Below are 15276 nucleotides of genomic sequence, written 5' to 3'. Positions count from 1 at the left end.
TCACAATACATTCCATTATCATTGCATTAATGAGGTGATCCACCGGCTTGCACCCCGATTGGGGGAAAAAACCATCTCCATTAAATGCAACAAAAATGACAAAAACACACACTCAAATCCAAGCAAAAATCATTGAAAAAGTATGGGTCATTGAAACCCAAGGAAACACAAGGAAAAACAAAAAAAATAGGGCCAAATTTGATGCCTGTACTTGAAAACCATGACTTGCTGAAGAAACTTGGTTCAAACTTGATTTTTTTTTTGCTTGAGATGCTAAATTTCTTCACTTTTCTCGTCTCATGCCCTTGTAGATGAGTTCTCCTCCTCCTCAGCTCTCACCCTTGCCCTTTGTTTGCAAAATGAATCGCAAAAAACCCAAAAAAAGTTTTTAAAAACTCAATGCCCGTCGGTCCCATGATTTTTTCAAGTCAAATCACGATTTTTTTGAAAAAATCGCCGATTGAATCGCCTGCGCGAAAAAATCGCAATGTTATCTCAACAATGAGGTGTATGGCTAAGATTAGAACAAATCTAATTCACTAATAATTTAGAATCTCAAGAATTTTTCATTTATATTTCTAAGACTAGAAGAATATAGGGAATTAAATGATCACTAGAATTTGTCTCAATCTACTTCTTGCATGTTCACATGTAACTTGTGCAAGAAGCTCCTGGTTGAGCTATATTTCTCAATAGTTTATGTTAAATTCCAAAATTGATCAAGACATATTGGTAATGTTTGATGCATCTCTGTTTGAGAAACACAATATGATGGATGCTTGGCATAAGCAAATTTAAAATTATGTTCTACATGAGGAAATATTTATGCCATTTAAATGTAATCTTTCACATTATCAAGGAAGTAGAAGGTTGTTCTTTTTCATGCTATTATGGTTTTGATGTGTTTTCCATTTGTTTGGTTTAGTAGACTGATAGTTGTTCTTTTTGGAGTTAAAAATAAACGTTTAAAGAAAGTATGTTTTGTTTTCTTTGAGCTTGACATATTGTAGTTGGTTTCAGCTAGTTGCATTTGGACACGCTATATCGCTGGAGGGTCTAGGGAAGTTCTGTGGTCAATATTTGTTTTGAAGAATCAAAAATTTCATTGGACAGGTATTTCCACTAGTTTTCCTAAGAAATTTCATTTTGGGCATGAATATTAATTTTGGGTCTATTGTGGAATTGCCATCTTATCCTTCATTCTGCAGAGCATTTTCAAATTTTTGACGACATGATAATGACCTTTGTTCAGTTTTAACTTATGAGAACAATTACATGTATTTATAAATATCACAAAATGATCCACAGGTCTTCATAACATGGCAATGCGAGATTTATACGAAACCCTCGGTGTTCATAGAGATGCCAGTGAAGATGAAATAAAGAATGCTTTTCACAAGGTAAGTATTGTTTGAATGTAGTTGTTCTTCTATGGCATATAGCAATAAGTGGAAAATAGTCTAAAAACATTGATAAATAATTAAGCAAAGCCCTTAGAAAAGGACTTCTTCTTTATATGCCCTCCACTTCTTTCATTTTGTCATTATTCATAGAAATGGATGTTTTGTTAAATAGATTTTTGTAAAATTATGTATCAATCAGAAAACGACATTGGATTCTTTTGAAATGTCCAATCTGAGAATTGACATCAATATCAAGATACCTCTCTGGATAAGATTTCATCTGCACTTGTATCTTGTTAACTAGTTTAATTAGAAAGCCTTCTTTGCATATTGAAGGGGAACATGTTGAAAATGTAGCGAGTAAAGGTCTTTTGGCTTGTGCCTTAGCCAGTGAAGACCTCAAATTGTCCTTCTGTCAGTATGAGTGAGAGCTCATGAGTTAGACTTAAGTTAGGATGAGTTATTTCTAGTTTGTTGGAATAATAATAAAGTTAGCATGCGTAGAGTTGGAGCTTCAGTTAAGTGGAGTCTTCATCAGTTTGACTACATAACGAGGTGGCAATTACACGTCCAGTTAGAGCGAGTTAATCTTCGGTCTTGATTGAAGGAAGAATGGGTTAAGAACTCTAGTGTTGATTGGAGAGAGAAAGAATGTCACTCTTAGTTAACTCGTCAACCCGAACTCGAGTTCTAAAATAGAATTAGGCCTCCTTGCATGTTTGAATTGGGTTTATATAGAAGAATATGAAGGCGTAGGAATTGATAATTTTTGTGCACAAGGTTTGTGAGACAAGACAATTCACGAGTTTGTGAGTGCAGTTTTGAGGAGTTGGGCCCCTAATAAATAGGAGGTAGGAAGTGTGCAAGGAAATAGGAGGACTTGCGATAAGAAATAGGACCTAGACTTGCTATAGGAAATAGGGCTACCAAATGCGCAAGGAAGGAGGAGCTGGGATAAGGAATTACAAGGGCGAGTCAAGTATTCAGCAGGGGAATAATTGCAAGCTAGAGGGCCGAGATCAAGCAATGATCAAAGTAGGCCGCGATCAATTGTATTAAGCTGAGATTTGTGAGAAGACGCAGTATGCTTTCTTAGGAGACATATTTCTTTGTAATAAATCCAATTGCTCAAGAACAATCAATAAAATACCACATCAAGGAAGCAAGTTTTCCCTGTTGGGTTTCCTCAGAAAACAAGTGTGTCAACTTGTGTGCATGTGTTTTTTATCTCTGACGTTTATTTCATTGCTTATGAATTGTTAAGAAACTCTTTATCTTGGTGAAAGTAAACTAGGTTTCAGATTTTAGTTATTCATCTAAGTACTTGCAGAGTTTCATGGAAACTTCATATGGTATCAAAGCATAGGTTAGTATAAAGACCAATACCAAATTGACTAGTTAGTGAACAATGTAGATCAAGCAGAAGGCTTGCGCTAGAGTTGTTGAGAAATCAAGGGCAACTACATTAGGTGATTTCTCTTGCTTCGATAATTGCTTCTGATGTGTTTTTACTTAACTTGATATACTTGTAGTTAACTTCTTCTTATCTTGATTATTATAGTGTTCTTTTATCATGAAACAACTACCAAACAATGAAGATCAGTGAGACAAGAGGACACAAAATGTGCGCTGCTAGCCAGGGCTAAAATCTCTCCTCTTGAGAGGAAAACCCACAAGAATTCCTCTTCTTATAGATTCTTCAAATGAATTCCAAGACCTAGGACACTTGACCAAGACCCCTCCAAGACCAAGTCAACCTCTTCTTTGATGAGCTTTTCTTTCACAAAGTCAACCCAAGTCAAACTTGCTTCCCAACAGTTGCAACCTTTCCTTCAACCACAATTTTGGACTTGTAATTTCTGACTGTGATTCTTGGCCTTCCTGCAGAAACCCTAGCTCACACATGTGGTAGAAATATGATGGAATAGGTCTCTTTTCTCCTTCGCTTGGTGAGCTTCGTCTTCCTTGACAATTCGGCTTGCAAACTTTATCCTTTTGACCCCAACTTTCGTCTCCTTAAGGTGACTGTAATTTCTGTTATGTAGCAGAAAAATGTACCCTAGTTTCCCTCGCGTTGAAAAGTGTAACTAGGTTTGGTCTTCATGACATGTGTAATTGTGATTTTATGTAATTGATGAAAAGAAGAAAAATAAAATTATTATTGTAATACTTGTCTCATGGGTTTCATGAGCAAGGAATTTTATTTTTAGTGATGGCTCCCATTGTGAGCCTTTAGGAGTTGTCATCTAGTCATAAAAGTAAATTTGAGTCTATGTCATGTATAAAGGACCCTTCTTGGGCATGTTACATTTTGTATGAGTCACTAAATAAGTATGAAAGCCCTCCAAGACAAGCACAAGACCTCTCCTTCAAGTCGGCTTCAAAAAGGAATAATGTAAACTCTCCAAAGGACATGTCGGCTCATTTTGATGGAAAACAACTATTTATAGGAAGCTCAGCCTCATTTCATAAAGTAGATTTTAGTGAAGCTTTCAGTCATGGTCTGCGGTTGACAGAAGTGCGAGAAAGGGAGATAGAAGCCTCTCATCAAGCGAAGAACAAAGGAGGAGAATTCGAGCTATTTTTGGCATTGTTTTTGGGTACTTTTCTTAGCACGTGTGTCATGTGTTAAGGGTTCTGCAGTAGGGTTTCTCAGTTAGCGAAGGAGCCAAGAAAGGAGTCTCTATATCAGCATACATCCTAGCCGAGGTCACAAGAGAAGTCTCCTAGTCAAGCGAAGAAGGAAGATATCTCAAAACAACTCACACGTGAGAATTGCAAGGGTATAGATAGACCGAGAATTGCAGATCTGTGGATAAGACCGAAATTGCAGAAGTGCAGACAGTTTGACTTGCGTTGACCATAGAAGAAGGAAAGAGCTGCAAGTTTGTTTCAAGAAGGATTTCATCAAGAAAGGTTTGTGACTTGGTCTTGGAGTGGCAAATAGGTCAAGGGTCTTGGTCTTGGTATTCGTCAATTGAAGTCTCTATAAGAAGAAGAATTTGTTCGGGTTTTCCTCTCAAGCAGGAGAGGTTTTGGCCCTAGCTGATAGCCTACATTATGTGTCTCTTGTCTCTTTATGTTTATGCATTGGTAGCTGTTTGATGAAGAAGAACATTATAATAACATAAGTAAAAGATGATCATAATCTAAGAAGTCAAAAGCATTCACAGGCAATTATCTAAAAAGAGAAATCACCTAATACTTGATGCCTTGGACTTCTCAACATGGTATTAGATCTAAGGTGACTAAGTCAAGGAAGGGCATCTTATCAAGGGACACACAAGGATCAAATTTGAAGGAAGGCATCAAAGCAAATATCATTTTGAAGTTGAAGTATCTTGAAGACTATTCATTCAAAGGAAGCTAGATCAAAAGGCGTTGTCATCAAGACTCTAAGGCGATCTCTCTTGTTGAAACAAGATTCCTACCATTGAAGACATCATCAAGAAGTCATCACTGATCTTCATCAACAAGACTTCACCGTCAAAATGGATCTCCCTCTCTGTGAGATCAAAGATCATTATTGAAGAAAACTATCTTCATCAAGGAGAAGTTTTCTATTCTCTATATCGTCATCAACATTAAGGAAGCAACAAGGAGAAGGAGCATCCCATCAAGTAAGTATATTTATGTCCACATTTGAATCTGTCAAAATGCCTTTTTGCAAGGAAAGCAACAAATTGCTTGGGGCTTCAAACTATCTTGCATGGAAGAAAATAATAGATCTGAATCTCATTGAAAGTGAGGTTATGGAACATGTTAAAGGATATATCACTAAACCAAGAAAGGAAGATGCTCAAGCTCTTGCAATATATATGAAAGGGGAAGTTAGGGCTCAAAGGATTCTCATAGAATGTATCAAGGATCCCCTCATCTCATATGTATCCAAACTCGAAACTTCAAAAGAAATATATGACAAACTGGTAGAGTTGTATTCCGTAAGCACTGCTGGAGAAGTCATCTGATTAAGGCAAGAACTCTACAAGCTAAATATGTCAAGGAAGATGGAATAGCCTCATACTTTGAGGGTATTTGAAATCCGAGATCAACTAGAAGATCTGGGAGAAGTCATGTCTGATAGAGAAATGACTACAATTGTATTAAATGCACTATCGGAGGAGTGTAGTAACTTTACTTCACGTATTTATGGGAAGAAAGAAGCTACTCCATTCTAGGATCTATGGTCACTGTGCAAGATTGAAGAATCTAGACTAAAGGCCAAATTTGATGTGGGAGCAGGTGAGCAAAGTCAAGCTTATGCTACAATGACAAGAAGAAAGGGAAAATTTGGAAAGTCTGGTTCTTGGAAAAAGAAAAGGGACATGTCTAAGATTCAATGCTATGGGTGTCAAGAATATGGGCACTACAAAAGAGATTGTCCTAAGATCAAGAAGGACAATAACAAAAGAGGAAGAGAAGAAGCCCATATCACCGAAGAAGTGGAGGAAGCTGAAAAGAAGAAATCCAAGAATGAGGAAGTAAGAGATCTCTATTATGATTGAGATAATCTTCCTCACCTAAGTTCTTCTCAAGTTCCTAAGTCTTCTATTGTAAGATATGGCTATCATTATTCACTAAGAAAAATGATGGGATGCATCATGGCATCATAGAAGCATTGAAAGCAAGAGCTCGGGACATCATCATAGAGAAGCATGAAAGATGGTTAGAATCTATGGAAGTCAAGGATATAGCTCTTGGGAATCTCATTGAAACATAAGTGGCAAGGTCATCTAGTACAAGGTTCATCATACATCTGTCAAAAGGAAACATCTGCTAATGGGGATACTTTAGATCCTCAAGATTCTCTGATGGAATCTTCATTGAAAGATTCACCGATCATGAGGGGAAGCAATTGTTTCATCAAGAATTCCAAACTTTTGGAATTCATGGGATGATGGTATGATGACATAAAAGTGAAGCAGATCAAGGGATTGAAGCTCTTTCAATCAAGGAAGCTGCTGTAGGAAGTCTGGATGACCCAAAGGAAAAATGAGGTATGTATGCTTACATTTGATATTGTAGAAGTCATGTCATATGGTTGCAGATATCATGGACCAATGCTCTATCTTAAGAGCATGATCAAAAGAAAGGATCTCTTGGAGGGCTTTCATACTTGTTTAATGACTCATACAAGATGTAACATGCCCAAGATGGGTCCTTCATACATGACATTGACTCTGTTGTCGCACAGATTGACACGACAACGCTCAGACCGAGGGCTGTCACTCTGATCCCCGATCTCTCCGTTTAAGCCTGTCTCCCGCGGCTAAGGGGGGTAGACCCTATGAGATGATGAAGACCAACTGTGGACCAGTTGGGTTGGGAGACACGATATAACAAGCACTAAATGGATTTTGCTAAGTTGAAGGACCAGTGCCTTATAGAATTGATGGCTGAATAATTATCTATCAAATGCTGCGGAAAGATAACGATGCAAGATATCCAGTAAAACCACAATGTTGCTATAATAATTAAAGTTCAAGAACGATATCCAACGATTAATTTTTTTTTTTCGAAAGATAAATGCTTTAAACAACCACGCAATTATGAACATTAACCAGATATCACATTCATGCAGCTAATCTTCAAAATGATCATCCATGTGCAGACTCGCATAAAATGATAAACATTTATTCCTCAGCAGGAAAAATAGAATGTGATAAGTCCCGGAGCCAAAACTGAATCTGGGAAAAAATTTTCCACAACTTTTTTTTTTTGAGTTTAATTAAAAAGATCTAAGAAAGTTAAATCTATCTAAACTAAATCTAAATCGTAAAAATTAATAAAATTAAACTATCAATCCTAAAAAAAATTTAATTCCTTAAACTAACTAAAAAATACTATTAAAATCTAATATTAAAATTTATTCTAAATCTAAATTCTAATTAAAAGGAAATTAGTTTTTTATATTTTATTTTTTATAAAGATTCAAAAAAAAAAAAAAAACTAAATACTAACCCTTCAATCCTAAAAAAGCTAGACTAAACTCAAATCTAAAATTAAAATAACTTGAACACTATACAAAATCCTAAAAATGAATATCGATTTCCATAATATATTTTTTTTTAATAAGTTAAACCCTAAAATAAAAAAATGATTTAATTTAAATCTAATGCTATACCTATCAAAAAAAAGAAAAACTTAGATTAACATTACCGTCAGCGTAAATGGAGTGGGATTGGCTTGCGTAAAAAAACACGTTCCTGTTTGTCGGCAGAATACTTCAACGACGGATAGAAATTCTGAGTGTTTGCAGGGTTTAAACACTTCGACGCACCAAATATGTCACCCACGCGTGCGTTTTTACTGCTTTTTTATGTGCTCGATAGCCCGACGGCGGTAGGAGAGACAAGAAAAATGTGACTACGCGGCGGATTTGGGTCGATTTTTTGAAGACGCAGATGAATCCACAGAGAATACGATGGTAGACCACCACATACGATCCAGGACCACGAGCCCAACATAAGTGGTTAACCCGAAGCTCCCACGCAAAAATGCCAACCGCAGGTTCACTTGAAGCTTTTCGCGCTGGATACAGTGACAGATAGATAAGTGAACGCGTTTTCCTTTATCCAGTCAATGCACCTTCATTTTCTCACGCCCGTATTGAAACACAAATGTCTGATATTCACTGGAGATGGAACGATTCACGTTGAAAAGGCTCTCAGTTGATGGTTTTCTTTACTTGCGCATGTACAAACCAGCCACACGTATACTTTGCAGTTTTTCTCTTGACGGCTATAAAGCCACGACGTGGAAGGAAATGCACAGATTTTGCAGATAGCCTGATGTTTTCACGTGGGTGACAGAAAAGCCAAAACCCTTGAAACGAAATATGCTTCCTTCTATGCGTGATTTCTGGGCCTTGATGCTTCCACGGCCAGCCAAGCAGATGGTCAATCAATCAACGCAACACCCAGAGGACCGAGAAAACTCCAGATCTTGTCTCAGGTCTCCTCGTGCCCAAACTGGGAGGATTCAAGTCCTTCCTCCGCCTCCTCGTGGGGCAAGAATAGTAGGGAAAGATGTGAAAAGCTTAAAGACCTCCCGGCTCGTGGTAATTTCCCATCTTGTTTGTAGTCCGATAGGTGGAGTTATAGATCGAGGTGTAGGTTCAACCGTCAAGAAGAAAACAAAACCCGACAGATATACACAAAATTTTAAAGTAAAACCCTTCAAAACTACCCTAAAATCACAAAAAAAATTGCAGTAAACAAAATCAAAACCCTAGATCCAGCAAAAGAATTACAGTATTTACAGATCTAAGGCTCTTTAGTAGCCAGATTTATCAATAATCACAGTAATATTATCAGAATTTAATTTAAATGTAAAATGCTTCAGAAAACCCTGCATGCATTCATAAGAAAAATATTTCGAATGATAAGCCCGGGATCAAGAACTGGCTGGGCTCTTTCAGAAAACACAACCCGTGAGTTGGCTGGTTCAGCCGAGAACTTCCCCTAACGCCCGGTAATCTGAAAAAAGGATTTCCTGCACAGCTTAAAATCAACCATCAACGTAGAAGGAGAAAACAATAGTGAAACCCTGATCAAATGGAGATACCTGCCAATATATTTCAGAATCTAAACTATCATTCAAACCCCAAAGATCAGACAAGATACCTGTGCCTAGATCAATCTTCATTAAGCTATCATTAATGGCTGAAAATAAAATTATGCAGAACAAATAGAACAATCTTACAGCATTTTCAGAAGAGTAACACCAACAAGATTTTTAACCCCAAAGTCTTCTTTATTGCACAAAAAAAATGAACTACAAGAGAGCTTCTTCAGCACAAGACTCACAGATCCAATGTCATCTCAAATGACCCCCTAGGACCCTATTTAAAGGAAAAAATCCCAACGGCTAGTTCGAGTGATCCATGTTGAAATGATCTCGACCGTCGATGAGAATCAAGATATCTCTTAATCTCATCCGTCGAATTAGTTAATTTATTAAAAATGAAATTTTGCATGTATTTACTCAAAATATTATTATTTTATTATTTTTAGGGTTTTTTGCTTTATTTTATAATTTTATATTTTATATTTTTCAATTATTTATTTATTTATTTTTTTAATTTTTTAATTTTTTAATTTTTTTTTTTTTAATTCATTTTAAAATGGATCCTTGAACTTAGCCTTTGGAAAAATCACCTAGGACCTAGGACTTAGGACTCATGAGGGGATTTTAAACATTTTCCAACCCTCAAGACACTTTACATCATGACTTTTACAATTTACATCTTAAGGGGAAAAACCCATTTAAGACAGACCCTCATAAACCACCCAGTTCTGCGACACACAATTATAATCTAGCATATTAACACACTAGGATTCTCCTAAGATTCTAATGACAAAATCCATCCCGGCTTTGGGGTTAGGTTGAAGGAAAACTCTGCCGATCATGGATCAGTGAGACGAAAAACCTTCCGGGACGTAGATTATCACTTAGAAAATCAGGTCCACCTAGGCAATTTACAGACATAATCATATCTGCTAAGATTATTTACAATTTATCCATGCAGATTGGGTTTACAACATAGATTGATCAAGCTGTTGATGACTGCAGAATGGCACGAACATGTCGATCAAGCGCTACCCCTTTTTGCAAAGAAAAGGGGGTGTACTGCTATGGGTAATTGACCGGTAGTGGTCAACAGACTCAATTTGACTTTATGACCAATCCTAAGGACTCACAATGAGAGTCATACTAAAAAGAAAATTCCTTGCTCATGAAACCCATGAGACAAGCATTACAATAATAATTTTATTTTTCCTCTTTTCATCAATTACATAAAATCACAATTACACATGTCATTTTGAAGATCAAACCTAGTTACTTTTCAACAAGGAGAAAAGGACAAGCGAAGGAATGAGAAATAAGTGTAAGGTAAAAGACAGAAGTCTATGCCACAAATGCGAAGGACCATGATTAAGTTACAGGGGCCGAAGGTTCAGATTATATCTCAGAAATTGCAGGGCTGAAGTGAAAAACCAAGCTTCAGAATTGCAGAAAAGAGAAGATATTTTTGTTGAAGAACTAATGTTGACTATACTTCAGTTTGATTTGTCACCATGGGAAGTTGACTTGATGGATGGAGGAGTATCTTTGTCTTGGTCTTGGGTCCTGGTTGTCTCAATTTGATTTGGATCTCTAGTGCAAGAGTTTGATTGGGTTTTTCCCTTCATAGGGGTTTTGCCCTTGCTGAGTGCCTATATCTGATATCCATTTGTCTTTTTTAATTTTCATGTTTTGGTAGCTATTTGATGATCACGGTTATAATAATAAGAAGAAGAAGAAGAAGATTTTGATAAGAAGATCACAAGCATCTATCAAAGTTAAAGAGAAATTAAATTTAAAATGCCCTAACTAAGCTGCCCTAGATTTTTCAACATGGTATTTGAGCTACACGATGGCAGCTTGAAGGTCACAGGTATGTGAAGGAAAAGAGATTATTTATTAGTCCTCAATGGCCAAGTTCTAGGAAGAGAAACTGAATTGAAAAAAGAACCGTTTTGGATATAATTATATGTCTACATTAAGACCGCAGACCTGAACTTAATAGCCTCATCAATGAAAGGAACCGGATAGCATTTTTGGAGGACCATAAGCCTAGTCAAGGCCGAGAAAAGGCATAGGCCTGCGCATGAAGTGTAAGTTTGTCAAAGGATCTGAACTCTACAAAAAATCCAGAATTATGAGTAACTGAGTTATATGTTTTAAAGTCTGGAGATAGCCCTTGAATTTACTCATAATTCTGGAAAAGAAGGAAATGTAACATTTGCTTAACTTTTTGAAGATAAAAATATTTAGCAATCAAGAATTGATTTTCTGTTTCTTGCATTATGGGATATTTTATCCTGGGGAAAAACTGATCCTTTGCTTTTTGTGTCCTAGAGAGGAAACACAAAAAAAGAACAATATAAAATAAATATGAGAATGAAAAAAACCGAAAGGAAAATGCTGTCTTTTTCTTTTAAAACCTATATTTTATAACTATTTGGTTTGTTTAATACAGTAGGTCTTTGTGAATTGTAATTAATTCTAAGATAAAGACATTATCATTGCTTCTGCAGTTGGCAAAAAAATATCATCCAGATTTGAACAAGGGTGATGCCAAGGCAAAGATCAAGTTTCAGGAAATACACGATGCCTATGAGGTTTGTAGATGATGGTTGGTTAAGTTGCAACATTTCATTTGCATGGTTAAAGACTATTATCATGTCGCTGATTATTTGCAAAAGATATAAATGTTGTTGTTACTTTGTCGCAGTTATTTATTTTGCTTGTCCATCATATTGCCATTGTATAGTATGGTTGGAAGCTTGAGTTATCTTCTTATTTTGTTTGGAAGGGCATTGCAGATTTTGAAAGACAAAAAGAAGCGAGCTGAATATGATAGGGTATTACTCTATGGATCTCTTAACTTTATTTTTCCTTATCTGGCAGGTTTAATTATTTGCAGAAGTTGGATTTAGATTGTTTGGTACTTCCGTGGACATTGCATGATCTTATGAACTGTTATATGTTATCCCTGTCAAAACTATTTGATTGTGTAACCATGGGTTCAAAATATTTATCTGATTTTTCTTTTTCTGTAGCAATAATTTTTCATTTAAAAGAGATCACAGTGAAAATGGCATTGGATTAGTCGATGTAATATGCATATATGGTCACTACACATTTATATGTATCGCTAGTGTACTTGTAATCATGGTGAAGGAAATACTTTATTATATTACTAGGTGTGGTGAAGGTTGACCTCGTCAAATTTGATATGTGGGCTTAATAAATTTCTTGGGGAGAGTGTGACAAACAGTGTTCGTTCTCACACAAATATATTCTGAATATCTGTAATATGAGAATACCCACCATAAGTCAAATAATATTGATATATAAATGTTTGAATGTATAAAAGTGATATGATGAGAATTATAAATGAGAGCCCCATATATATACATAGGCAGGAGTGCTCTCTCATAGAGAGTCATGTCCTTTCATTAATACTGATTATTTATTGTTAATTATATTATTTTATGTTATTTATGTTCATCATATTGCCTTTTCCTTTAGAAATGCTTTGACTTTAAAGCATATGGATGAAAAGCCGTGTTATCTTTTTGTTTGTCTTGTAATCTATTTTCATCATTATGAATTCTTCGAGCTGTCATCTTCTATGATGCAAGACGATATGAGCTTTTTAATTATGGTACAAAATTGTTGCATTATGAATGATCTAACTATCCCAAAACAATCTTATATGGAACTTTGCGCTTATAGGCCTTCAAAGATGAATAATTAGCATGAGACTTAATTGTGTTAATATTGATATTCTTTCGAGCGTAAATCAATTGTTTTGTCCTAAGTGATATGGATTCGCTGACTGGTTGAGATGTCTGTTCTTATGATTTGGGTGTTGATAAGGAGTTGTGTCTTGATTTTCTTTACTTGTAGCATATTCACTTTAATTGGACTACTATCTTTTTGAATTGTGATATTTTCTGGATCAATGTTTGAACTTTGTTCCCTTTTCTTCAGCTTGAATTTCTGAAGATTTCGATGCTTCTTTTGTGATAAGTGTGAAAATTCTGAAATCTGGAATCCTACTGCAACAACTGACTAAAGTTTTTTCTATTTGTTAAATAAACTGAACAAATTATTTACTGTGTTCTACGGTAAATATCGAAACTAATACACTGCAACCTTCATAAATAAAATACCGCGGAAGAAAAATAACACTGGAAGAATAGATGCACACACACACACAACTACACAGTTATATTTGGACCAATGTCCGCGGAAAAACCCAACTTGGGAAAATCGGTGCAGCAGCTGAGGTTTTTATTATTATGCAATAGTAAATATGAGTACAAAACTGTGGATGCTCAAATTTAGCAATCCATACAGAGAAATGACTGACGAAAAGTCTAGTGAGAAAAATCTCACTCCCACTGGCGATCTGACACTAACCTTGGCTCAAGATGAGCTGCTCTATGTTGCCTTTGCATTGCCTCTCTGTGGCACTCACTGCCTCTTTGCTATGCACTCACCGGATTGGAAAATATACCTTCGGCCTTACTATCCCTACCCCTCTCTCACTGCTTCGAGCTCACTAGCTCTCTCTTCGGCAACTCAGCGTTGCTATCTCTCTGGCAACTTAGCGCTGCTACTTTGGAGTTCGATCTGCCAGTAAATTCGAATTGCTGGTGGCTCCAAGTGTGTTCTCCAACCCCCATCGGATTTCTTCTTGTGTATCTCAGTTTCTCCTCAAGATACATCTTCCTCTGCTTAGAAGATCCCTCGTATAGCATAGCAAGAGCCTCCCACATCTGCCGGGCAGTATCTCTGCCAGCTATATGAGACACCATGTGATCTCGAACCCCATCGAGAATCAACCTCTTTGCTTTTCCATCTCCTTGTAGGCTTTTAGTGGATCTGCATCTGCGGGTACAACTACCACATTATCGATGTAAGTTTTGAGATCATATTCTTCTAGAAGATATGAAATTCTTTCCTTCTAGATCACATAGTTGGAGGCTCCCTCCAATTGATCCTGATTTCTCAACCTTGCTGATGCCATCTTTGAAGAAAGTCCAGTTCCTCCTCTTCTCGTCTACGCAATCGCTGATTGGCTCTACGCATTCCCTGCTGGAGAGTGCAAATCTGTTGAGAACTACTGTGGAAAAATCACACTTCTGGGCTAGAAGTTCCCTGAGGAAATAATTCCCTCAGTGTGTACTCTTTCTTCCTCTTGACACTATTTGCACAAGCAAACTGCTACAAAATAACTGCGTCCCAGCTGAAGATCTTCTCTGCAAGGAAAAAACGTTGCTCCTACCTCTGGTAATATCTGATCTGGAAAATTTATTCTCTGTCGACTCTCTCAGAGAAATAAACTTTCCTCAAAAAGTTGACCCTCTTGGCCCAAGGGACTGCGTTGCCTTTGAGGGTTTCGAACTGCTGGCTACGCAGAGTTTCGAAATTCCTCTTCCCTTTTGCTACTAAGCTCTCTAGCTTCTATCTGCCCTCTGATACCATGTGAAAATTCCGAAATTCAGAATCCTACTACAACAACTGATTACGTTTCTTCTTTTTGTTAAATAAACTGAACAAATTATTCACTGTGTTCTATGGTAAATATCGAAACTAATACATTGCAACCTTCACAAAGAAAATAATGCGGAAGAAAAATAACACGGAAGAATAGATGCACACACACACAAGTACACAATTATTTTTGGACCAATGTTCCCAGAAAAACCCAACTCGAGAAAACCAATGCAACAACTAAGGGTTTTATTATTATGCAGTAGTAAATCTGAGTACAAATCTATGGATTCTCAAATCTAGCAATCCAATAGACAAATGACTGACAAAAAGTCTAGTGAGAAAAATCTCACTCCCACTGGTGATTCGACACTAACCTTGGCTCAAGATGAGCTGTTCCCTGTTGCCTTTGCGTTGCCTCTCTGTGGTACGCATTGCCTCTCTGCTATGCACTCCCCAGATTGGAAAATCTCCCTCCGGCCTTACAAATCCCTGCCCCTCTTTCATTGCTTCGAGCTCACTAGCTCTCTCTCCGGCAACTCAACGCTGCTACTTTGGAGTTTGATCTGCCAGTAAATTTGAACTGCTGGTGGCTCTAAGTGTGTTCTCCAACCCCCATCGAATTTCTTCTTATAATCTCTCGTTGAGACATCAACGAGCAAGATTAAAACATAATTGATGGCTAGGATAAGCTAGAAATCAATCCATGTCTTCTTTTAGAAGATTATCAACATGACTTAATTAATACCCTTTAATTAATCGGTTTTGCTAAGTTTAGACTTAAGAACCATTAAAAAAAGATTATTTATTTTAATTAAGT

General features: G+C 36.7%; 1 protein-coding gene across 3 annotated transcripts in view; it reads left to right on the top strand.

Moving 5' to 3' along the window:
- The window catches only part of ATJ1 (DNAJ heat shock family protein), a 332305-nt gene that overhangs the window by 39199 nt on the left and 277830 nt on the right, over positions 1-15276 (top strand). For all 3 annotated transcript variants that reach the window (XM_089374301.1, XM_089374302.1, XM_089374303.1), the window contains exons 3-6: positions 1021-1113; positions 1309-1400; positions 11486-11569; positions 11774-11812. In XM_089374301.1, the coding sequence (XP_089230427.1) occupies positions 1021-1113; positions 1309-1400; positions 11486-11569; positions 11774-11812 (308 nt within the window). The remainder of the gene's footprint in view (positions 1-1020; positions 1114-1308; positions 1401-11485; positions 11570-11773; positions 11813-15276) is intronic.

This window comes from Pinus tabuliformis, chromosome 8, assembly GCF_031772625.1.
Source record: "Pinus tabuliformis cultivar Carrire ecotype Pingquan chromosome 8, CPIR1, whole genome shotgun sequence".
In the NCBI taxonomy this organism is placed as follows: domain Eukaryota; kingdom Viridiplantae; phylum Streptophyta; class Pinopsida; order Pinales; family Pinaceae; genus Pinus; species Pinus tabuliformis.
Note: the sequence above shows the minus strand (reverse complement) of the source record. Positions and strands in the feature narration are given on the sequence as shown.